Source organism: Marmota flaviventris, chromosome 6, assembly GCF_047511675.1.
Source record: "Marmota flaviventris isolate mMarFla1 chromosome 6, mMarFla1.hap1, whole genome shotgun sequence".
Lineage (NCBI taxonomy): Eukaryota > Metazoa > Chordata > Mammalia > Rodentia > Sciuridae > Marmota > Marmota flaviventris.
The window spans coordinates 23,054,954-23,080,925 of record NC_092503.1 but is presented as its reverse complement, the minus strand read 5'-3'; the positions used below and the strand labels follow the sequence as shown (position 1 = coordinate 23,080,925).

At 35.9% G+C, this 25,972-nt stretch overlaps 1 protein-coding gene across 3 annotated transcripts in view; it reads left to right on the top strand.

Moving 5' to 3' along the window:
- The window catches only part of Adgrg6 (adhesion G protein-coupled receptor G6), a 135,703-nt gene that overhangs the window by 40,564 nt on the left and 69,167 nt on the right, over positions 1 to 25,972 (top strand). For all 3 annotated transcript variants that reach the window (XM_071612983.1, XM_027938445.2, XM_071612985.1), the window contains exon 3: positions 23,942 to 24,283. In XM_071612983.1, the coding sequence (XP_071469084.1) occupies positions 23,942 to 24,283 (342 nt within the window). The remainder of the gene's footprint in view (positions 1 to 23,941; positions 24,284 to 25,972) is intronic.

The window sequence follows — 25,972 nt, the reverse complement described above, 5'->3', positions numbered from 1 at the left end:
TTTTAATTAGTGTCTTTTGGATATACATGAAGGTGAGATTCACTGTGGTATATTCATATATGTACATAGGAAAATTAGGTCAGATTCATTCCAGTGTTGGAAAGATATTATTTTAAAATTTTTAAAGCAATGTGATAAGAGAGTAAGCTTTTTGTAAATAGACATTGAGAATAAACAGGAACTTCAAAGTGGAAAATTACATAGCCTATAGGTGACGTCTGCATTTCAAAGTAGTTGGTAATGAATGATGTTACTAGGGTGATGGAGAGGCAGTACTGTATATAAACTGAATAATAAAAATGGTTCTAGAACTGGGCTTACTGAATTTGAGTTCTGGTTCCACCATTTTTGAGTTTGTGACTTGGCAGTTAATTCTCTTTACACCTTAGATTTATTAATTGTTCAACAGGATTATTAGTAGCTTCTGCATCATTGAGCTGCCAGATGTATAGAAAGAACTTTATATGTGTATACTGGAAAAATAAGATCTTGGTGTATTGCTTGCTTGGAAAATTTTCATGAATGGAGAGTGCATTGGAAAGCAAAATTCTGCTCATGGTCACTCACTGAGTAACTGTGGCCTTTCACTAGTTACACTAGTCTTCTTCTCTGCTCCTTAATTAAAAAGTGAGATAATGGACCATATGCTTTCTAATTCTGTTGCAATTAGAACTCTATAATTCTATGAGTATTTTACCAACAAACAATGCATTTTTGAAAAACCATTGATCTGAAACTTGACTAATTGAAAGGCCTCCAATAATGTTTTATTTTGTGAATGTAGAAAGCAGAATCTGGAATCAGTTTTCTTGCTAAGAAGGGCTACCTTTTAGAGTTATTCTAGAAAAACTCCACTTTTATTGATTGATTGATTGACTGATTTCAGTGCTGGGCAATGAACGCAGGGCCATGCACATGCTAGGCAAGTGCTTTGCCACTGAGCCTCACCTTCAGCCCTTGGAAACACTTTTTTTGGTGAGGCTCACTTCTTAAGATGTGATAGTTCCAGTGTTTGGTGATTAAACTGATCAAAAGCCCCTGCTTCTGTGAGGACCTGTGTGAAGAGGACTAGAGTGGGGTGCTTCCCAGCAGGGCTGTGGGAATGTTGGAGGTGTTAACAAGTTAGAGGCACAGTATGAACAAGTGGGGAAAGTTTTTCCAGAGGCTGGAAAGAATTGTTAAAAGAGAAAGCATAGGAAACTAAGTTTATCTCAGGGATTTATTCTGAAAACCGACTTTTAGAGGAGAGGACATGCGTTTCCTTAATGGTTTCCCAGCCTGTACTGATGTTGTGATATAGTAATGATTGTTACTCAAAACATGCAATTGTAATATCCTGGATAATTAAGGGAAGGTGAAATAATGTCTGTTGTTCCCTGGAACACAGTATATTCTTTCAAAAGAAATTTAGGTTATAGGATCCCTACAATTAATTATTTAAAAAATATGATCCCCACAATTAATTGTTAAAAAAAAGACTATGAAACTCATGAACATTTTTACTAATAATTTAGTATCTGAATAAATCATATAGATGTTTTCATAACCAATTGGCTATTTTAGTTGTGCTTTATCTAAAATTAGTAAGATCAAAATTAGTAAGCCAAATGGCTAAAAGTTATGATTGTTTCAGTACTCCCTTGTGAATATTTTTTAAAAATGTTGTTTACCTTATGAGAAATTTTTGAAATGATAAAAACTTCATAACAAACCCAATTACATAATCAGAAAGTAAATGAAATCTGTATCACTAATAATCATCTGGCATAAATTACTGCCTCCTGATAGTAAATATGTATTTTGCTACTTGAAGTAGGAGAAATACTGGAAAAGATTTTATTTATTTTAAAATACAGTTGGATAAGTAAAATTTCTGTTGACAATATAGCTGAAATTCTCACTTTTGATTACTCATGTTACCATTACGTTTTAGCCAAACATGACCCCCAGATACAGATGAATGGACTCTTTATATTAAACAGGGTAAAAACATAAATGTATGTCTCTGAAAATATATTTGCACTCTCTTGTGAAATGAGATATGTTTTCAACAAATATATCAAATCTATTTCCTGTTTTAAAAAATAATTTTCATGTTACTCAAACAAGTGCTTTGGTACATTCATATTCATGAAGAACTTAAAAATTTACTTGGTTACTTGGAGTAGAAAGAGCACTTGGAAGGAAGAAAATAACATATCTTTTAGAAAACTCAATAGCCAGAGATTGTAAACCATCATTAAGCAAATATGTAATAAAGCAAAAGCAATTTATAGTTAATTAAATAAACAGTAAGTAAATAAATAATATTTTATTAAAGTAACATGTTTTTAATAAACATGAGCATGTGTATTAACATCTTTAAAGATTTTTATTTGCTTGTTATTTTAAATTTTTCTTCATCTCATTTAGCAAAATCATTCTATGAAAGATAAAGTAATAAATGGAATTAAGGAAAACATATTTTTAGTATGTACCAATTCAGTTTCTTCTTGAGATTATAAAATTATAGGTTTTAAAATTAGACAAATATAAAAATAATGTTAATCTTCTAATTACCACTGAAAACAAGAGTCAACCAAATTGTAAAATACATTTGTTTTTTGAGTATAGCAATATTAAATCATTCATAACTTTTAGATTAACCAAATTCAAAGCCACAGACTTGTACAATTCATTTATTTAAATATGGTACAAAAAGTCAAGACTTTTAAAAAATTATCTGGCAAAGGAAAACAAAATTCAAAACAGGGATATTCTCACTATATTTCCCCCTGGGTTGAAACTAAGATTTATAATTACCCATATTATTTAATTTGGTATGCTTTGCTAGAGCTTGAAGTTTGCAACACTAAATTTCTATTTCTAAAGCTTATCTCAATGCTAAATGAAATGTATGAAAGATATTTTGTTGAACAATGGTTACAGTTTCACTGGAGTTTTTTTTTTTTTTTTTTTTTTTGGTTTGAAGCCTGAAAGAATGCTCAGAAAGGTCAGAAAGATTTAGCTCACGTGCAGATAATGTGATTTATTATTCTCGATTTATTACTCTGTAAAACGTGCAAAAAATCCTTCTCTAGATGGTGTCACAGATTGTTTTGTTTCCAAAGGATTAGTGATAAGAAAAATATTACGTGAGCTCAAAATTGTAAAAGGAATAAATACTTGGAAAAACCTTGTCAAAAGTGTGACAATCAGTAAGGTTTTCTTCATACTGTACTTTTGTAGTCGGAAGGTATTTTTGTGGCCAAAAGACATATTTTATTAATACAGTCTAATATTTTAGATGAGTTTTAGCACTTCACATAGAGCTATTGTTATGTCTTTTAAGTTTTAAATATACATAACAAAATATCCAACCTTAAAAGAAAAATGTATGACATAATTCATCCTTTTTGTTCAAAATTAACTTGACTTTTGCCTACAAACAAATTTTTCAAAAAGTATTGAGAAAGAATAGTTGAAGTGTTTTAGTTGTCAGTACTTAGGGCAATTTCCCAGGCCAGGCAATTATAAAATAACCTTGTACAATGAACTGGTTAAAAAGTTGTTTTCTTCAGACATCTGATACTACATGAAATATTAATATATACTTTCTGCTCAAGAAATTTCTGTTAAAGTATTTGGATGCTTTAAAAACTAAAGAAAAAGTTTCTGCTTCCATTCTATTTAGAAAATGCTTTGTAGTTAAGGGATATATAAAGGGCTTGCTCGCGCGCGCGCACACACACACACACACACACACTATTGTCAACATTTTAAACACAAGATATTTAATGTGAGTCTGGAGTTGTAGTAATCAGGTTGTCTTTGTGATAAAATAGATTGGTGATTATGGGAATGTTTGAAAATCTCTTTAGATGTTGGGAATATTAGGAAATGAACTGATTCTACTCTCACATTAAATAATTACAAATACCCAAGGCTAGACCATAAGAGGAATGGGATGGGAATCAAGAGAACCGAGATTCCAGTCTGTCCAACAAAATATTCCTAAAGTCTCTTGAGGAATATTCATTTTGGATTTTGCAATTTCACATGATGCAACAGTTTTCAGCAGAATAGCAAAGGAGTAAAGAAGTTATATGCTACAGATTTATTGAAGAGTTAATAGATTTTGACCTAAAAATTTTATTTTCTCTCATCTTTCGGTTTTCAGTTGAGAAATAGCCTAAGGAAAATGTAAGTAACTTGAAAATAATATCTTAGTATCTTTGGCAGTCTTAGTGAAGGCTGTTCATCACTTCTTATACTTGTTGGCTATAAACATTGCATACATAATGAAAACACTGAATCAAAGTTTGATTTGTAAATATAAAATTTAACACTATATTAAGCTTTTTGATTTAGAAGTTCTTTTCAAATTATGATCAACTCTGTTTGAATTCAAAAATAGTTTTTCTAGTTTACATATTGGTTAAATGCATGAATTTTTACTGGGTGTTTCTGACATGCACAAGGGAAGGGAACAGAATATCATAAATATGAGGTCCCCCGTATCCCCCAAGAGCATGTTCTGAATATATTCTCTTAGATGGTTTATTTTGTGTTTCATGCAAACTTATGATCAAATCATTTCATCAACTGAAAATGCATTTTCCCAGTGGCAGCTTGGCTAATAGTGTGGGACTGAAGCATAACAAACTGAAAAGGAAAAATTTGATTGCCTTCATTACATGGTTAAAGTTGACTGTTTCAATCATCAAACTGGTAACTACTAGCCAGACGTTAATTTGCAGCAAAATTGGTTAAACTACATCAATCCATTGAATTACTTCTGTTTTATTTCTTAGATTTATGTTACTAACCCAAAGAAAGTTGTTTTTATGAAAATGCCTTTGATTGAGGGGTTGGATTCTAAGGGGCTGTTCCAGTTCTATTTTCTGTTAGTAGTCTCACTGCAGGTTCTGTGTGATTAGGGTAAACTCCGTTGTGTCTACTGGGCTGGATCAGGATGATGTAGGAAAGCTGTAGACCAGTTTCCTAGGAAACCTTACTGAATGTTCTTTCTCACCTTGGAGACTTTCAAGTGTGATTCAAAGCCTACTTGTTAAAAGTAGATAAATCTCAATTATTATGCTTTTTTTGTTTATGTATGTATGCATGTATTCATTTGTTGGATTCTCAGGGCAGGGCCAGATGTTATATTAGGCATTATCTCTGAAGATACAGTGGTAAATGAAACACAGTCCTTGTTCTCATGGACCTCACAGTTGAAGAGGGAAGAGAGATGCTGAACAAGGAAGTGCAAGTTTACATGTAAGTCAAAAAAATACAGAAATCTTATGGTGACAACTGATATTCTGCCATCCTGGTCAGCATCTACTCTGATTGATCAGGGCCTTAGTCCTAATTGTTACAGGTTGTTAAATATTTTTAACAGTTCTCATGCTTATGTGATGGGATTCTCTCTCAATGTGGAAAACCAAATTTTAATGAGCCAGTTTGTTGATATTAAAATGAATAATGTCTGTCAGAGGAAACAGAAAAGCAGATGGCCAACTTAAGTAGAAAACCATACAATGACCTGAGCACGAATTAGAAGACTCTGATGCATCTGTTAAATCCTGTCAAACAAAATGATCCTTGCCTATGTGTCTTACGAAGGGTTGGCTCTTATCAGTGGCACAAGAGCTCCAGGTCATTTGCTGGGATTTTCTTGCCGATTCAGTCCAATATTTAGATGGATATTACTATTAAGCTTTTTTTAGACTTTCCTTTTACTATACTTAATGTGTTGCTTGACATTCAATCTGATTAGTCAAGTTTCAGAAAGATTCTCTCTTTTTAAGATGGTGTATGTCTGTTAGTATCAATAAAAGATTAAACATATATCACTTTAAAGAACAATCTGATTTCTAAGTTCCTAGGGCACTCTTCATCTTAATTCTGAAGTACTAACAAGAGTTTCTATTTGAATAAAGTTGTTAAATATTCCCCTGGATCCTATGTTTAGTTTTTTTTTTTTTAAATTCTGGACCAAACTACCATGTTTTTTCTGGCCAACAGATTTAAAATCTAAACATAAAGGTTTATTTTTCATAAATAAGTTTTGAATTTGACTTTCACAGGGAACATTTTAAGTGTTGTAATCAATGAGGTTTCAGGTACCTCTTTACAGAGAGCTACTGTGATTATGTTTTTGTGGTTGGATTTTTCTGAACCCATTAGCTACATGGTAATGGAGTGGTGGAATTAAGGTTTTGAGAATCATCACGCCACCCGCTTACCAGAAATTCAATAAAAAACAAACATGAGTGATAGGTTTATGTTCTAGTACAGTATATTTTTAAAATGGTGTTTGTTAAGTTCTCCAGAGGATACATCAAAGGGAATATGAAAATCCAGCTTTGATCAACTGAGCCTTTTTATAACTACACTCAGCATCACATGTTAAAAGATCAAATCGATGTAAGAGGCAGAATTTAGATACGCGCATGAGATGGGTCATTTTTCCGAGGGAACCTTGCTTATTTTCAGATTTGTAAAGATAGGATGATAGGAAAATATTATTTTCCAACTTCCTGCATTATTTGAGAGTAACCCCTGCTCATTCATTTCTAACATCATTTGAAAAATATCTGTTTCTTTATTATGGACATAGTATACTTCAATAACTAAATAACTCTATATGCTTCAAAAATAAATATCCATGGCCCTGAGCAAAGCAATTTTTGAACATGAAGTTTTCTTTTAACATGTTTATACTTCATAGTAAAAAGAACAGTTTTCTAAAAACTAAATCAGAATGGGAAAATCTAGGAGATTTTAATTTATCAGTAATCTACTTTGATTAGCATTCTACAATGAATTAATGAATTACCACCTGGTTATATTAATCTGGAAAGTCCTGCATTCTCAGTCTATTGAGAAGGGCAGGGCTTGGTGCAGTGGCCCACTCCTGTAATCCCAGTGGCTTGGGAGGCTGAAATAGGAAGACTGTAAGTTCAAAGCCAGCCTCAGCAACTTAGAGTCCCTAAGCAACTTGGCAGCACCCTTCTTGAAATAAATAAATAAATAAATAGACAAATAAATAAATAAATAGGTCTGGGGATGTGGCTCTGTGATTAAGCACCCTTGGGTTCCATCCCTGGTAGCAAATAAAAGAAAGGCTGGGACTATAGCTCAGTGGTAGAGTGCTTTTCTAGCATGCATAAGGTCCTGAGTTCAATCCTCAGCACTGAAAGAAAGAAAGAAACTCTATATAAAGTAAAAATTCAAATCAAATTCATTAAGAAAACGTCCCAATCAGGCTGGGGCTACGGCTCAGTGGTAGAGCGCTCGCCCTGGGTTCGATCATCAGCACCACATAAAAAATAAAAAATAAAATAAATAAAATAAAGGTATTGTGTCCAACTACAATTAAAACAAAATATTTTTAAAAATCCAAATCTTTAAATTAGTTTTCTTTGGTATATGAATTGATTGGAATTCATTAGTAGATACATTTTTTTTTTTAGATTTTGGAAAATATTTTTCTTGGCTGGAGGGAAATAACTAGCACCATCGGGCCTGAAGAGGGTTCTAGAATGAGGGAAGCTACACTGTCTATGTGCCATCACATTCAAAAGCATTAACACTGAGGCATGAAATAAATGATCCAGCCTAGTTCGATCATCCCTGCAGAGTTCTTGTTGTAAAGAGTTCTTTGTTGAACATCCTCAGTGTCTGTTGTCTTAGTGAAGCATACGCGGGTTCTTGCAGGTCAAGTTCCTTGGATGCCAGATTCTGAAGGGGAGATCACAATCCAGAAGGCTTGTCAGTGCTAATGCTGGACCAGCACCTGTGAGGGCAGGATAGATCAGGCTGAGGTATGAGATGGACTGTGGCACTGTCATATCCTCTGCAGGAGCTGCCTGTGGCCCCTGTGCTGGAATGGCCCACAGATGCCATTCATGAGGGCAGGAGGCCTGGCCTTACACCCCTAGTTTGATTAGTCAGTAGACAGAAGCTACCCTGGGAAAGCACCTGGGAAGCCACCACCCTTAACTGGATGGCTACACTGTATCAGCTGTTGCATAAGCTACTCTATTTGGGGTTTCACTGATTTGCACAGTAACCACAAAAAGGAGGTGATACCTTCCCTTTTCTAAAAAGAAACTGGGTTAGATCACATAAAAATGACAGGTTTAGCTGATTCAAAAGTTCAACGTCTCTCATAAAGTTATCTTTTTTTTTTTTTTTTTTCTATTTTGGGCATTGAACCCAGGGATGATTTACCACTGATGATTTACATCCCCAGCGCGCGTGCGCGCGCTCTCTCTCTCTCTCTCTCTCTCTCTCTCTCTCTCTCTCTCTCTCTCTCTATATATATATATATATATATATATTTTTTTTTTTTTTTTTTTTTAATTTTGAGACAGGGTTTCTCTAAGTTGCTAAGGCTGGTCTTGATTTTGCAATCCTCCTACCTCAGCCTCCCAAATTGCTGAGGTTAAAGGCATCTACCACTGTTCCTGGCTGCTAAAGGTGTTCTTAAAGTAAGATAGATTGGGGGGAGGTATGTTTTCTTAACTAAAGTTTTTCAAAATCCTTTGATTCTGTGAAAGTTTGACAGTTAATTGTCACCTTGAGACCCTATCTCAAAATACAAAATAAAAAGAGGCTGAGGGTTTTGCTCAGTGAAAGAGCATGAGACCCTAACTTTAATTCCTGATACCTCCCTCCCAGTGATATTCAGAAATCTCAGTTTTCTTATTTTTAAAATAATAAACCTACCTACTTTACAAGGTGATTATCAGAATTTAATTTACATATGGAAATAAAATAATTCATGGCTTCAGGCATCTTAGGCACCCCAAAATTTATTTTCTATGTTTAAATTCAGTATAAACATAGAAATATTAGAGAACACTTACATTGACCATAGTTGGGAAACAGAAATAATTCTTATTTTGATCTCAGTTGGCAGTTTCCTCTTGGGCAAGTCTTATGGTTACCTTTTGACCTTAGCTTCCACATCTGTTAAATGACCAGCATGAGGTAGGTGAAATCGATTTTCACCAGCAGCATAGCCTACTGAATGCTATTGATGATAGAGGTCCTGGTAGTTCAAGATGAAATAACACATGCAGTTAACAACTGGACATCAGCACAGTGACCCTCCTATATTGGGGAAGCCTGCAGCAACACTGCTGTGGCTTCTGACTTCCTGACAGTTAATCTTCTCCTCTTTGACTTATATAATGTGTGCCTTATGGATAATATGTGCTGAGTAAGTGTAAGTTGACTAGGGCGAGGCAGACATATAATATGGAATCAAATATAAACATGTCTGTGAATGGAATTCACCTTAACTCTTGTCATGAACAGCAAGAGGAAGGAGGAAGCAACTTGATCAGTTCTTCTACACAAACAAAATCCTGATTATCCAAATTTTTTTTCTTTTTTTATATAGATATGTGTATATATATGTATATATACTCATAAGTATATAAGATGATGCTACATATGCTTTGAAATATACATTTTTCTCAACTTCTACATATTCACATGGTAAATCTGCACCATGTAAAATGCCAAGCCCTGGAGATTTAGATGTGACCCAATAAGCATGGCTGCCTGACCTCAGAAAAATTGCACGTATATGTGTCAAACATAGATCCAGAAAGCACATATGTTATTGTGTGCATGTTAAAGTTCACTCTTATTTGTTCTTCACTTTCTTTTGACCTGACTTATTTTTATGAATTTGTAGTATTTAATCAAGATAAAATATCTGACAAGAAAGCAAGCAGATAAAAATCATATGACACTTCCTAAGGATAATAGTCTTAAGTTTTAGAAGGTGTACCTCAAGATGTTCAAATCTCATCTCATCAATCCTCCCCCGCCCTCAAAGAACCCCAAGCCTTTCCCTGTGTGGGATAAGGAAATCAGTAACTCAGTGTACTGGCATCACACAATGTCATCTTTGAACCCAAGACAGGTGGGTCATCTTAGAGACTGTTTTTTTTTTTTTCCTTTTCTCTCTACTTCCATTTTTATTGGATAAAACCCAAAAATGAAAGAGGAAGCAGACAGCACAGCATCCCCACCCAAGCTCCATATAAAAATATGTTTTATTTTACTTCTCTATATTCCTTACCACTAACTACTAAAGAGGTCAAGAGGAAAATGTGATATTTTAATGCATCATAATTCTATTCTAATTGTATATAATAAGATGCACTCATCTTCTAATGATTTCATCATGATTTACATCAAACATTCTTAGTGTATAATGTCTACCCCCCCAGCCTACCCTTAAAATCCTGGATCAAGTCAATTGAGCCTTGGCATTATCTTTGTGCTTGCCCCCACCCCAATTCCCCAAAGGCAGCAAAAAGATCAGCACATTAATTACCGATGTCATACCAAGTAGGGTAGAGTTTAATATACTTTTTTCCATTTAAAATCTCATTAAGATTAAAATTTGCCTTTACTAATGGTTCACTGTGGAGGAAAAAAGTTTAGCTTAGGAGATGCTCTCATGGAAGTTCTTAATTTTTTATATTTCTGAAAAGAGTGTGTCCCATGAGGAGGGTGCACATCTTTTTACGTAGCTTCTACATCACTACAAGCCATGTTTAAAAAAAAAAAATCACACTGGGAATTGAAAGCCTGTACCTTAAAATGACATCATGAAGCATTCTGGGGGGTAGAAGTAGATAGGATATAGTGCTGCCTTTGTCTTTGGCTTCAGCAGCCAAAATCTAATTGTTGAATAATGTGCTTTAGAGGACAGTGGTGTCTTTCACTGAAATAATGTGCAAGAAGTTCCAGCCAGGCAATGTGCTTTTCCAGTCAAGTATAGGGAGACTTTACATGCTGGGAGCTGCTGTGAAGATGGTGGGGTAAGAGTAACAGAGAAGCCAGCTCAAATAGAAACTTGGACTTGTGTTCAGAATGGCTTATATGAACTATAGGTGTTTAGTTTTCAGCTCTCCTCTGAGCCAGTGTTTAAACAGAAATGACAAGGTCTATCAGATTTTGCTCTTCTCATATTTTGTGAAGAGGGATTTTTCTCTCTGAATTGTTAATAACCAAATATGAGCCTCAGTTAGTGACGTTACACATTAACTCTTCTATAAAATCACTTGCAACATTCTTCTTTAACTTTTTGTCCAAGGGCTTTGGCCTGAATTTTAAATTCAGTGTGAAACATACTTCTTTTTATATTTGTTATGAAAAAAAATAGTGACCAAGGAACTTCATCTGCATTGTTTGCTTTTGAATCATGACTTAGTTTAGTAGAAAAAGAAATTTGTAAAACAGCATAAAATTAAATCCATAAAAGGGACCTACTTGAGAAAAAAAATACTTTTAAGAATTAAAAACTATTCCTTTCAGGTTAAATCACACACATCAACTATTGTATCAGCCTATGTTAAGTTTTATTAAAATTTCAGTTAATTTTTTGGGGCTTGTTTTGCGTAAAAAAGCTAGCAGTTCTTCCACATAGAAACTACACAATGTCAGTTGGATGATTCTTTATAAAAAATGCCTGAAGTATCGCTCATCCTAAAACTTTAAACTCAGTTGATTTTACCAAAGGGAGAGAAAAATAATTTTTATTTCCTTGGGTAAAGGAGCAACTCAAATTATGTTGGCAAATAATCTTCAAAAATGTTATCTCAACATCTTCTATTTGTTTTCATTCACTAGTAAAGAATCCCAAAACTATGGTTTCTCCTCTTTACTTATTGAGAGTTAATGACAAATGGTTTTCTCATCTTAGCCCCTTCCCTATGAGAACAATATAGGTGGCTGAAGCTCTGTCTTCACATTGCAATCTCAAATTGCCATCGTTTGAAATTTCCCTTTCAATTTTCCCATAAGATGGACCTCCCTATATAATTTTAATAAACACTCAGGATAATTCTGCCTTGTCATCAGTGTTATTATGGAGGATGGGAAAATAACTGTGTTAGCTGTGTTATAGTTTATGGTGAATCAGAATAATATTATATATTTCAAAATAACTTGAGTGATGATGCCTTGTAGAATTTCCCTACCATGTTCTAAATGAAATGGGATCACAAAAGGAATGTATACATTAAAGTAATCCTTCCGTCTCTCCCAGACAACACCACTAACCTGAATGGTAATCAAGAGTCTAGAAGTGATTTTGCAGAAGGTTTGAGTGATCATTCTGCTCCTCTGGTAGACAGTGAAACAGATGTATGCAGCTGAACCCTCCTACACTCTGGCAACTCTGAGTTGTGCCACAGTCCAAACCTCTCGGACACTGACAAGCTTCTGTTTTTAGGTCTGGGCCTCCTATTGGAAACATGCTCCACTGTTTGCTCTGTAGACCACCCAGCCCGCCCACGTTTGGTGGTTTGGCTTTCGCTGGCTTGCCTGCAGGTGTGACCTTACTCACCCACCTAGAGCAAGTCACTCTACCATTTTTCTGAAGTTTAAAAATATGACTGGCTGAAAGAAGACAGTAAGCAAGTAGATTTTTATACTCTCCTGGAAACTTATAATTAAAGTTTGGTGACCTTCGTGAACTTTTTCAAGTGTGTTTTTGCTGCACACTTGTGATTGATGTGGAGGATCCCTGGGGCATAGGAAAAGCATTTGAAATGCAGGGAAGTTGCGTAGGTTGTCCCCCAGTACACAATCTGCAAGGGACTATGCTGGGTTAGCATCTACATCACCTTATCCCCAGCCCAGTGCAACCTCAAATTAGATAAATAGTGTAGTGATGGAGAGGCAAACCCAAATTCAGCCTTGCTTTTTATAAGGTAATAAACTGTTTCACTTTGTAAAGTAAGCTGGTAGGCATCAGGAGCACACTAATGCAACTATATTAAGTAGAAAGGAGGTGATTTTTTTCCTGATGAAACCACACTCTAAATCTTCACAATCTGTCACAGCTTGCTCTATAATTCTATGCCAGCAATATTCAAAATAGCACAATAAGTACTGTTAGCAAGATGTGGAAATTTTCTGGAGCAGTAGGAATGTACCCCAGAAGCCAGGATGTTTGCTGACCATTAGCTCTACTTGCATTCAACCTGTATTGGCTGTCCCTTAGGGAGGCGGACTTATGGCTTCAAAGTGGACAAACGAACACAAACAAGCTGAGCTTCATAAACACCAAAAAGACCCTCTTGCCTCATGACCTTGTGAACTATACATCAGGACACTCTTTTCCTTAGGGAAGCATCAGATATCTTTGTAACTCTTCTGGAAGCTTCTTTCTAGTAGGAATAACTGAAGCTATTGTGTTTGAGAACTCGAGTCCATCACTCATAAAAGCGATTAAGAACCAAAAGAGACTCCCTCAACCCTCACCCCCAGATCTGGTCTCAATGGCTAGTGACCAGCACAAGGTCACCTGGATTGGTTAATGGAAGAGCCATGACCAAAAGTCAGTGTGCACCAACTTAATATGGTCAGACACTCACATGAACATGGATTGATTTAAGAGGAAGGCGACTTGGTCTTCTTTCTCTCATCTGACACGATGTAATCACTCCAAAATGCAGCTTGTTGTAATTATTTTACCATTACTAATTCTCTACCTTTCCACATACTGAGTTTCACACAATAGTGTTTTATGGGTTTATATGGCTATATTCAAATTCTAAAGAAAGTACCTTAAGGGATAATTTTTGATCTGGAAAGGATCTCAAGAGTTTTTTCAGCTTCATGAACATATTGTTCTTCACATGATTTTTTCCCCCTCAATAATAAAATATATATCTTATCAACTAGATCTGGTGATTTTGTTAGAGTAGAAGAACCACTGAGCCTCATTCCCAGCCCTTTTTGATATTTTATTTAGAGACAGAGTCTTGATGAGTTGCATAGGGCCTTGCTAAGTTGCTGAAGCTGGCTTTGAACTCTCAATCCTCCTGCTTTAGCCTCCTGAGCCACTGGGATTACAGACATGTGCCACCACGCCTGGATAGAAGAACACTTTTTAAAGTTCAGTTTCAGAGTTTAATATTTTTTTTCAGTGAAAAAAATTAAGTGAACCTATTTCTCATGCCCTTTATATATTATACTTGAGATTTATGTGAAAAGTAACTTTTTTTTTTCAGTAATCTCTGAAACTGAACTTTAAAAAGTGTTCTTTTATCTAGGAGTGGTGGCATGTGTCTGTAATCCCAGTAGCTCGGGAGGCTGAAGGAGGAGGAAATACTTTATACAAAACCAGAGATATGAAAATTGTGCTCTATATGTGTAATAAGAATTATAATGCATTCCACTGTCATATATAAATAAAATTTTTTTTTAAAAGTTAACATGATAAAAATTTTGAAAAGTAATTAATCCCAGTGATGAATTCAGGCAGTTAGGTGGATAATATACTTAAACAAGGTCCTCAGGTACAAAAGGAAAATTTTTACTGAAAAAAGAAATACTTTTAGTTTAAAAAAAATATGTATTATGGAATTTTTACATCAACTCTTCCTAATTACTAAGATGTTTATATTAAAAGTACTCCTTAAAGAGGAACAATCATGCCAGTTGCATCTATAATTTGCTTTGCTCCAAACCTTGACTATTTAAACTGCTTCCATTTATGTGCACAAACCTGAGTGACTTTTTTTATGCCCTCAAATTAAAGGCTCATTTGGAAAATTTGAGCTAACATGCACACTTATCCCGCTACTAACATTTTCTTCCAGTATATTCTCCCAACTTATTGGGAAGGTAATTTTGTAAACCAAAAATTTGCTCTAGCTATTAATTTCAGGCTCTTCACCTGTACCACATTACATGGAATAAATAGGAAGCAATAACCTTCACTGAGTCTTAAAATTTGTTTTACTCCTACCTCCCCTTTTGACCACCCTCTGGTAACTATATATAAAGACATCTAAGAGGAAACTGAATATGAATGGAAGTAAGGACGCAGAAAATCAAATAAATGAACAAAAAATTTATCTAACAAAATGTACTATTAAGTAATAAACAAAACAACACTCAGAGTAATATTATTTGAACATCTTATGAGGAACCAAGTAGAGCCCTCATATGGATATTTCATTAGCTAAACTCATGTGCTCAAGAAGTTAGTAACGTGCTTTTTAACCAATAATGACATCATTGCCTTCCTGGATGTTAGAACTGCAGTTAGCTTTTATGAGATGAAGACATTCTCTGCATATTTGGTGCTATTTAGCAATGTTTTTCTGAGTAATGCCAACATAGACCAGTTTTACCCTGCCTAGATAATCTATATGGAAAGATTCTCTCTGACAAGAGTGATGTTTAATGTTAGGTGTTGTTTTTTTTTTTTTTCCTATAGTGTTGTCAATTTTTCTTTAAGAGTAATAAAAATCACAAGATGAAAATAGGACAGATCTTTGATGAGCAGAATAGTCACTTGGCTGCCCGTCATCATTTTGGCTTTGCTTCAGTGAGTCCAGTCTTTGTGGAATTAGCTTGACTGCCCCATGACTGCTCTTCTCTTTCTACAGACAAACTGTCTGATGGCTTGCTGTCTTTTGTCTTTCTTCTTGTTCTATGGACTCATCAGAGTTAGGCTCTAGTGATTCTGATGAGGATCTTTGTTCACTGTTAGTTTGTGTGGTTGATGTGGAAAAGAATGAGGTTTATTGAAAATGATTCCTCTGAGCACAAATTTGATTTTTACCTTCCCATGACTAAAATGTCTTTGTTTTTCTAGTGCTCTTATTATAATTTTTCTCTTTATTTTTTTAATATAGCTTGAAGAATTCTGCAAAATTCTAATCTCTGCCTACTTTGTGAACTTTATCTTTTATTTCTATTTCACACACTGTACTTCTGCTGAAATAAAGTCATGTTATTTGAGTAATCCATGTTCTTTCTCACCTGCAGGCCTTCTTCCCTGCTGACCCCACCACCCAAAACACTCTTTTTCTCCTCTGCCTTCTTTCTCCATTTGGCCTATTTCCTAACTGCATATTTAGACCTCAGTTTCTTTCTCATCTCTTAGACTTGGTACCTCTTCTAAGTTTAAATGTAGGCTGTAGCACTCAGTTACATGTTCTATCAAAGCAGTGATCACATTGTATTATCCCCATCTTTCTGCATTTCTAATAATCTCTAAATTCCTGAAAATCAGGGCTGGTATCTTGTGCATGGTTGTATTCTCAGAACTTGGCACTGTGCCAGGCACATAGGATGCTTAAGAGGTGTTCATTGAGTGAATGGATGTAAGGGAGGTGGTAAGAGATGAGTTAATAAGTGTGAATGAGGCAAATTTCAGGTCCTGTGTATGTCTTTCTAAAGGTCTCGTCTTCTTGGATTTCAGAGAGATTGGAGTTAGAAAGACTATACTTTCATACTTGCATTTTCATTTTGATAGCTATTTCTGGTAGATTTGTGGAGGATGAGTTGCAGGTAACAGGGTTATTGATAAGGAAGTTAGTTTACTCAGCTTTATCCTAAAAAGGAAAGGTAAGAACCTCAAACTACATGTCCATGGGGAGTAGATGAGTGGACACATTTAATAACTATGAACAAAATAAGTAATAAACTGTTAGAAATAGTGTGGGAGAAGGAATATTCAGACTTCTGGCTTGAATGATTCTTGTGTACTGCCAAAAGAGGACCAAAGTGAATTACTTGAGGAAAGGTGCTTGGATTGTTGCTTCTGTGGGTTATCTGAGTGAAGGCATCTAGCAAACATTTGCAAGCAAATGTAATGTAACGCGTGTATACTTTCAGCATTTGGATATGATGAAGGCCTTTGTTCAGATGGGATCACCCAGAGAAAATGAGAGCGAAAGGGAAGAGCTTAAAAGAGAGGGGAGCTCCTCAGGGTGTTGGCTTACAGCACACCTGATTGCAAGGAACACAAATCCACTAAGACTGGACCAAGCCAAGTAGTGTGGCAGTAGGTATAACAAGAGTTCCTTCCCCAGTATCCGTGGAATAGCTACAAAGAGCAGCTCTTCCCCTTGGCAGCAGGGCATGGAATGTCTGGAACAAAACTGTGCTTCTCAGAGCTCTTGTTTGCTTCATCTTGTGCTCTTGCCATTCTCTTTTCCCTTTTCTTTGCCAGCCTATCAGCTTCTTTGTTTGCAAGTGAACAAGGCACAAAATGATGCTACTTTATCATTGTCCAAGGAAGTTATCTGCCTCTCTATCTCCAGATTCTCAGAAAGATGAATTTGACGGATTAGGAAAACTCATTATTTGGTCCCTTAATGTCAAGGGTCCACCCTTTGGGTCAAATAGTACAAATATGATAGCAAGTGCTGTGGGAGTGAACAGATCCTCTTGGGAGAAGCTATATGCATGGAAATTATGTACAGCTTTGGTGGCATGTTGGTATTTAAGGGAACTCCTTGGAACCACTTGAAAATCTTCAACTACAGATTGTGTTCAAAGGTCTGCGTGATTCTATACGTCTAACAACCTCTCAGTTGATGCTGCTGGTCTGAGGACCATGCTTCAAATTCCAAGGATTAAAAGGTCAAGCAGAGAAGAGGAAATGCTCAAAAAAGAACAGGAAAATGTAGGAACGTGAGTGAAGAGACTCTCCAAAAGCAGGATGTGTTCAGAGGCATCAAATGTTGCACAGAGTGTAATAAAAGTGGAAGCCTCTTTAATAAAGAATAATCTGTGTGATTTTATGCATTCTCTTCAGTGGTGCTCAGAAGCTGATGAATCAGAGTAAAAAGATCCAAAACTGGATTAATCCAGAGTTGGTATTTGCAGGGCAGGAATGTGGAAGGGATAATGGGACTGAAAAGAATATATTAACCAGTAAATATATTAAGTGATAGACCATACAGTTTAGATTGTTTAAAATTATTGCCTTTAGATTTTTTTTTTTAAGGAATAGGGAGGACCCAACCACTGCTTAGGAGACAACAGTTTCCCATGAAAATGTGTATGGGTGTGTGTGGGTGTGCATGTTCTTGTGTGTCTAATCCTCTCACAAGGGATATACAGCATGTCTACATGACTGGTTGACTCTAAAGGGATTTATAGCAGTTAACATGTTTGGATCTTCAGAAAGTATTACCTTTTGCAATTAAATATGTTTGTTCTCTTGGGATGGGGCTATAGCTCAGTGACAGCTCTTGCCTAGCATGTATGAGGCCCTAGGTTTGATCCTTAGCATCACATTAAAAAAAAAAAAAAAGAAACAAATAAAATACAGGCATGCTGTCCATCTACAATTATAAATTTTGTTTTTAAAAAAAGTATGGGTGTTCTCTTGCCAAGGGGATTATGCAAAGAGAGGGCTCAAGATTTAAACATTAATATTACACAAGACACAGGTGTTTTTCAGGGTGTGGTACATGTGAATATCTTTGGAGAGTCAAAGAAAATTGTCAGGCTGAACACTCAGTCCCATATGGAAGAACTTTCATTTCCACCTCATGTTAGTTTTCTAGCTGTGTCAAACCTAATCAAACTGATCTAAGTAAAACGGTGCCCTTTTGAACCCATGCTTAAGTCATTGCGGTAGCTTCCTATTCACAGTGCTTCCAAAGAACATTCTGAGGTTGAACCATCATAGAAGGAAATGAAACAATTATCTGGTTAACTCTGGGGAAACCAGTGTTTTAGGAGGAGTGTGGGAGAGAACTGATATCCTCGCATGGCTGCTGGAAGTTCCTGTAGGAAATTGGAATGACCCGGGTAACCCTGGCTGAAGAGTCCCCTCCCAGTGTGGAAATGGCTATCTCTGAATGCCGAGTCTGGGGAGGAGTGGTGAGGGAGGGTGAGGATGCTTGCCAAGTCTGTCACATTAACAGAACCACAGATGTCACAGCCAGATTGCCTTCAGATTCTTTGCCATCTTGAAAAGTCTGCATCGTGGTCTGAAATCTCTTTAGCTTAAATACTTGCTGTGATGAAGTTATCCAGTTTTGTGTATTATCAGTCGAAAATGTTATTTACATTTTATGTGCATCTAAAATGCTGTTTACATTTTACATTTCAATGATGTTACATCTTGACTTGGTCTGGAGAAATGGGGTGTCTCTCCTGGGCCTTTAATGATTAGAGCTGATCCTAGATTCTCAGCGGCTGACTCTTAAATTTAAACTTTAGAAACCACGAAGGCTATTAAATACTTTAAACTTTTTAAAGCAAAAAAAAAAAAAGAGCTTTTCATTCATTAGAACTTACTACATTCACATGGATAATTAAAATGATTTCAAATAGATGTAAATTGAAAAGATGACTTACGCTAAGTTTTCATGGAGATCATTTTCACTCGTCAACTTTTCCAGCAAATTAATTAGCTACCCTCCTACTCACATCCAAATAAAGAAAAAAGATGTGATTTAAATGTATTCATTTTGTTCATCATTTAACTCAGTGCAGGGAAAAAACAAAACAAAAAAAGCAGTTATTCAGTGCCAGGCAGAGAGATCAGTGTTGAAAGCAGCTAAACTAGGTCTCTAATTTGATTTATCTCTTGGGATCTGAAATTCCTATTTTAGAGAGATTCTTGTTTATAAAAATTCCTATTAAAAAAAAAACATGGTATTTGCATTTTATGAGAAGTCCGACTGCTAGAGTGGAGTAAGGATCCAAATCTCTGAGATTAAAAATCCCCATAAAATGCTGGTTATTAAATCTCAATGTTGTTTGAGTTAGAAGGCTTGGGTATGATTGGAAGGTTTCCCATGTAGATTTGAGTTTCGCTGAAGAACAAACTTCTGTGAAAATGTGGAAAGTACCTGATGACTGGACACGTGTAAGCACAGGCAGAGGGTGGCATTCGGTTTGTTGTATGTTTAGGTTGCCTGAAAACTTTGTGTTACAGATTGGAGGTGAGGACACATTACTCTCTCTTGTCCTTGAGAACATGATGAGGCAGATGCTTTGAGTTAGGTAGCTTCTAGAAGATATGTTAATCCTGGTTTCAGCAAGGTCTTACTCAGTGGCTACTTCAGTAGCTTCCTTTTCAGCAGTTCTGCCCTGCGAGAGAACAGATTATTCATTAAAGGGCTGTCTCAGAGTGTAGGAATCAGTTAAAACAATGATGTTAGATTTTTCTAGACAGATCCAAAGCCCTATATTTCAGACTTTCTAAGATTCTTTACTAAATTATTTCCAAATTAGTTATTTTAAAACATAAATTTTAAGCTGATGAAATAGACTCTCAAAAAATGTTGTTAAAAAAGTACCCAAGCTCATTATTTTGCTCTGAATCACTTATTTAATTGTGGTATTTTTTTCTCCCGTAAAAGACTCTAGACTTAGATTCAGAAGAGTTGCTTTGGATCTTGGTTGTACTATCAATCAGATATGTAACTTTGAGCAAGTTATAGAACCTAGTTTTATTTATTTCCTCAAAGGATGGGGTAGTCATAATACCAGGGTTAATGTGATATTGAATGAAATTTTATATATATATATATATATATATATATATATATATATATATATATGAAAGTTCTTTACTTTGATGTGATCCATAAATATAATGAACATGATGATAATAAACTAGTTTAATTGGCATTTCATCCAGTTAAGATAATTACTATTTAGTAGCACTATCTCTAGATGTTGTCTAGCCACTATGGATGAGACTTATATAAGAGAATATTTTGAAATGTTTTTTAATATGTTTTATGGATGTCTTATCTCTCTGTATTTTATTCAGTGAATTCCTTACAGTAAAAGATTCTACTGAGGTGGGCTGCTGTTCTACTTCTCTTACATTATGGATGCACAGATTTGTTGTTATACTAACTACTAACGACTCCTGATCAGCCAATGCTTACATAGTGCTAAAAACATGCCACATACAACCTTCAGGACTATTTAATATTAGCCCAAGTGATCTTCCCAATAACCCCAGAAAGTGGGTACTATTGTTAACCCTTGTGTAGAGATGGAGAAACAGGACCAGAGAAATGAACTTAATGTTTAGGATTGCATAGTCAGTGTTATCAGTCAAATTTAATTTCCTTTACCCTCTATTCAGCTTTTATGAGGGATTATGCAAAACTAATATATCAGGATAAAGTAAGTTCTGAATATTGCTTGGATCTGAGCAATAAGAAATGACATCTCATCTTAGAAAAATTATAGTGCCTGTCTGAATGTTGGGATGACACAGATGATGGGATGATGTTTCTTATTTTCCTTAAGTTTTTTTTCTTTTTAAATCTCCAGTGCCTATTACTGGATAAATTTATTGTATATAAATCATTGACTAGGGATGTTTCTCTCTCCTGAATCCAAGGTATAATAATGGGTTGCTAAACTTGTCAGAGAGTCCAAGTCTTCTCAATCCTGTGCTATGTATGAAATCATCTGAAGAAAGATCCAGAAGCCCCATCCAAAGAGACGTTCCAGATTTTATGCACTATTCAGACTTTTTACAGGCTTAGAATTTATTTGACCTGCTTTCATGTGCTGCACATAGTCATTCTTTAATGTAGGCATGTTTTCATTCATTTAAGCTACTATCTTATTTGTTTATAAATTTAATAGATTTTACTGAGGTTCTCTCATGTTCCTTGGCTACTGTGGGGTGTTGGGAATAGGGTAGTGAATGTAACAGGTTTTTACCCTTTATTGAGCTAATGGGAGAAGACAGACAGTAAGCAAACAATCTCATGAATAGAAGTAACACAGCTGCTCTGAAGAGTACTGTAATGGTGTGGAACATGGTGCTCCAGGGATAGATAAGAGAAGGCATTTGGCAGACACGTGATGATCATAATTTGTTTTCTCTCTTCTGTCTTTGGCCCAGTATAAGATATCAGAGCCTTAGGAGGAACAGTGGGAGGGCAAGTTAGAGTGGGTGGGGAGCCAAGGTGGCAAGACAAAGAAGAGGTGAATCCAGTGGCCACAGAGAGAAGAAAGGAAAACTAACCTCAGCAGCCTACCAGCTTTCAGTCCTTGAGAATATCAGAAGCATCAGAAATACTTGTCATAACTGCCATTTTCAAGAAAAGCTGCTACGTAGGCATTCTACTCAGTTTAGTTAAAGGAAGAAAACAATATATTTAAAGCCTTTTCTGTTAACATGGTTAAAGGGTTTTACTTTTGAGAGGATGTCTTTCAAAATTTTTTTAAATTCTTATTTTTTAGTTGTAACTGGACACAATATCTTTATTTTATTTATTTATTTTTACGTGGTACTGAGGATCAAACCCAGGGCCTTGCACGTGCTAGGCAAGCGCTCTACCACTGAGCCACAACCCCAGCCCCATCTGGCAGTTTTAATGCAGCTTATTTATCTGGACTATTGTTTGGACAAAGTTGCTGCCTTCATCTATGCAAACATTTTTAAACAGCATGAATATTAATGCAGAAGCATCTCTGGATGGGAAGACGGCTGACCTTAATTTTTGGTTCCAGCTGCTGCCCAGGCCATGGGTAAATAATTGAGAAGATCCTCGATGTTCTTGTTAGTGAAAATGCTATCATAATGTTTCCCCTCTGTCTCAGAAGTTTCTTTTATATAAATATATATTCATTTGATTAATATTCATTGCAAGTTTACCCTATTGTTTTAGTTAGCGTTTTCATCACTGTGACCAAAAGACTTGACAAGAACAATTTTTGAGGAGGAAGAGTTTATTTGGGGCTCACAGTTTTAGAAGTCTCAGTCCATAGATGGCTGACTGTGTTCCTCAGGGCCCAAGGTGAGGCAGAACATCCTGGGGGAAGAAAGTCGAGGAGGAAAGCAGCTCAGGACATCACACCAGGAGGCAGAGAGAGTGAGACAGCTCTGCTCCCAGGACAAATTACATATCCTAAGACCACATCCCCAGTGACCCACCTCCTCCAGCTGTAGCCTACCTACAGACTGTCACAATTCAGTTAATCCCTATCAGGGGATTAATGTCTTGATTAGGTTAAGGCTTTCATAACCCAGTCATTTCACCTCTAAATTTTCTTGCATTGTCTAACTCATGAGCTTTTGGGGAACACCTCATGTCTAAAGCATATCACCTGTGCACTGAGAACAAAGTGATGAGCAACAGAGATGTGGCCCTTGGCCTCATGGGACATGCAGTTCAGTGGGAGAGACCCAGCTCTCATTTAGTGAGGCTTTAATTTTGAGGACCCTTAGCCTACAATGCTATTCCCCTAGTGTGTTGATGACATGCTCCATCTCTTCATCTGGATCCCTGCACAAACGTCACCTCTTTGGATAACTACCCAACTTGCCCACCCATTCTTGTCCCTGTCTATCCCTTGCTTTACTCACCCCCCCTTCTTTATCATCATCTGTAATTATGTTTAATATTGGTTTAGGTCTGAGACTGAAGTGTAAACCTGCACAGAGAGCATCTTTCCCATTAGTACGGTATGTTACTATTTAGAATAGTGCTTGGCACACACGGGCATTCAGTAAATATTTGCTGAATGAATGAGTAAATGAGATGATCACTGAAGCATATAATTACCAACCATGATAAACAAACAGGATAAATGGAAGTACTTTCAGTACTATAAATATTCTACACACGCAAGGTGATAATGTTTATTTGAATTTGAGGAAAAGTACAGTCTGCCTTAAGATAACCTGTTTAACTTTTGTGTTTTTAGCTTTCTCTTCGACCATTTATTTCCTAAGAGTTTCTCTTTTCTTTGTTTCCATGGTTTGTAATATTGAGCTCTACCTTTATGGATTATACCTTCTCCCATCCAGTTCTATTACTACGTGGAGTTTCTTAACTTGGGTCAGTGAACCTTTGTGAAATCCACTGGTGACTCCCCAGGCTCTTTGTGATCGTGAAATTGGATGTGATATATGGCAAGACCCGTGTGCATTATATATAACACCTAGAGTTTAAAAATCATTGCTCTAAATTTTTGTGTTTTTCTTTTCCTTTTGGTTGCACCCTTGGCATTTCTTTCTCTTCTTGAAATGGTTTCATGGTCCTTTTAATTTTCCCGACTGTATTTTGGTATTTTTAAATGTTTTCTGTTTGACTGTCCCCAGCGTGTGGCATGCTTGGTTTATTGTGCATGTCTGATCCCAGCCCTTCTCCCTGTCTCTCTTTTGTCTGGCCAACAGTGCGAGGATGTGCCAACTGCAGGGTCGTCCTGTCCAGCCCGTCTGGGACCTTTACTTCTCCGTGCTACCCCAACGACTACCCTAACAGCCAGGCTTGCATGTGGACCCTGCGAGCCCCCACTGGCTACATCATTCAGATAACGTTTAATGACTTTGACATTGAAGAAGCTCCCAATTGCATTTATGACTCATTATCCCTTGATAATGGAGAGAGCCAGACTAAATTTTGTGGAGCAACAGCCAAAGGACTATCATTTAACTCAAGTGCGAATGAGATGCATGTGTCCTTTTCAAGTGACTTTAGCATCCAGAAGAAAGGTTTCAATGCCAGCTACATCAGAGGTATGTAAACCAAAGGCAGCGCCAACCTTCTGTTTTCAGTTAACATGTGCTACAGTAAACACAAAGACCAGAAGACAGAGTTATGCTCTTTTATGTGAATGTGAATGATTAGGATTAGGACTTAAGGGCAAGAATCTGTTAATGTTCTCTAAGCATTCTCATTAGCAAATTATGACTACCAGATCCCAAATCTGGTTACAGTAGAGCTTAATTCTTTTATACTGTTTATATGCAGAGCATTTAAAAGCTGCTTGGAAGACAATGTCGATACTCCACTGCTAATAATTAAAATCTGTAATTCTAACAACTCTCCACTGAAAATTTAAAGCATCCTTATTTAGAAATCATTTTATTTTGGGCAAGTTCAAGGCCAGCACCAGCAAATTAGTGAGGCCCTAAGCAACTTAGTGAGTCTCTACATCAAAATAAAAAAAAAGGGCTGGGGATGTAGTTCAGTAGTAAAGCAACCCTGGATTCAATCCCCAGTGCAAAAATATATATATATACAGAGAGATGTTGTCCTTTGAAAAAACCACCCTAGGGGACAAATATAGAAAACACATGTAAATTTACAAAGAGCTATTAATAATTAAGGTAACAACTTAGCCTGAGGAAAGCCCCCTGAAAGTACTTAACTGAAAAAAATAAAACATTATTAGTAAATGTTTCCCAGATTCTAGCATCTCATAACATTAAAATAATCTTGTAATCTCTAAAACCAGGCTTTGCTTAAGGAAGCTTAAGCTTTAAGACTATGCAATTTAGTTACATATTTTTGTTTTTGTTTTTCCCTCTTCTTATGAGCTTCCTAAGTAGATGTAATATATTTGAAAGAAAGGGAGAGAGGGAGGGAGGGACAGACAGATGCAACCATGAGAATGGCTGGCCCTCATCATTACAAACTGTGTTTTGGTTGAGAAGTTATTTACTGTTTGTGATTGATATTAGAGATGTGTGGTTAAGTAAAACACACTTGATTTAATTTTTCAAAACAATGTTTTAAAAATATGAAATATAGGACAATTGAAAATGAAAAAGACGTGAATTAATATTCATTGTATACCCACCACACACTCATAACCACTCATAAGAAATATCCACAGCTGTTTCCTTCTAGCCTCTTTTAAAAAAATAAAATGCATATAGAATACTAGATTCATATTGCATGACTATCCCTTCACATAAGCAGACCTTGAACTGCCTTATATTTAAAATGTAGACTTTCTCAGTTCTCTAAAATTCTACTATGGATTTTTTACTAGAATATTTATATTAAATGATGTCTTATACAGCTCTTCTTGGTGTATATTAACATATGTTCATGTGCACTGCCATTCATATGAAACAGTTTTTAGATAGCATTTTTTAAATAACTTTATTTATTTTTGTTTGTGGTGCTGAGGATCAAACCCAGTGCCTCACATGTGCTAGGCAAGTACTCTACCCCTGAGCCACAACCCCAGCCCCTTAAATAGCATTGTTAAGGAAACATACTTATCCTTAAATCAACTTCTATTATATTAGCATAGGAATATGTTCATAGTGTTATTTAATAATTTCATATATATCACAGATATAGTAGGCCAATGAATGCATTTATTTTCATTTATTATACAAATAATAATAATAAGCACTTCCTCTTTATTGCTATGGGATGGTCACCACTCTCTGCTTCAAGATATTAACTTA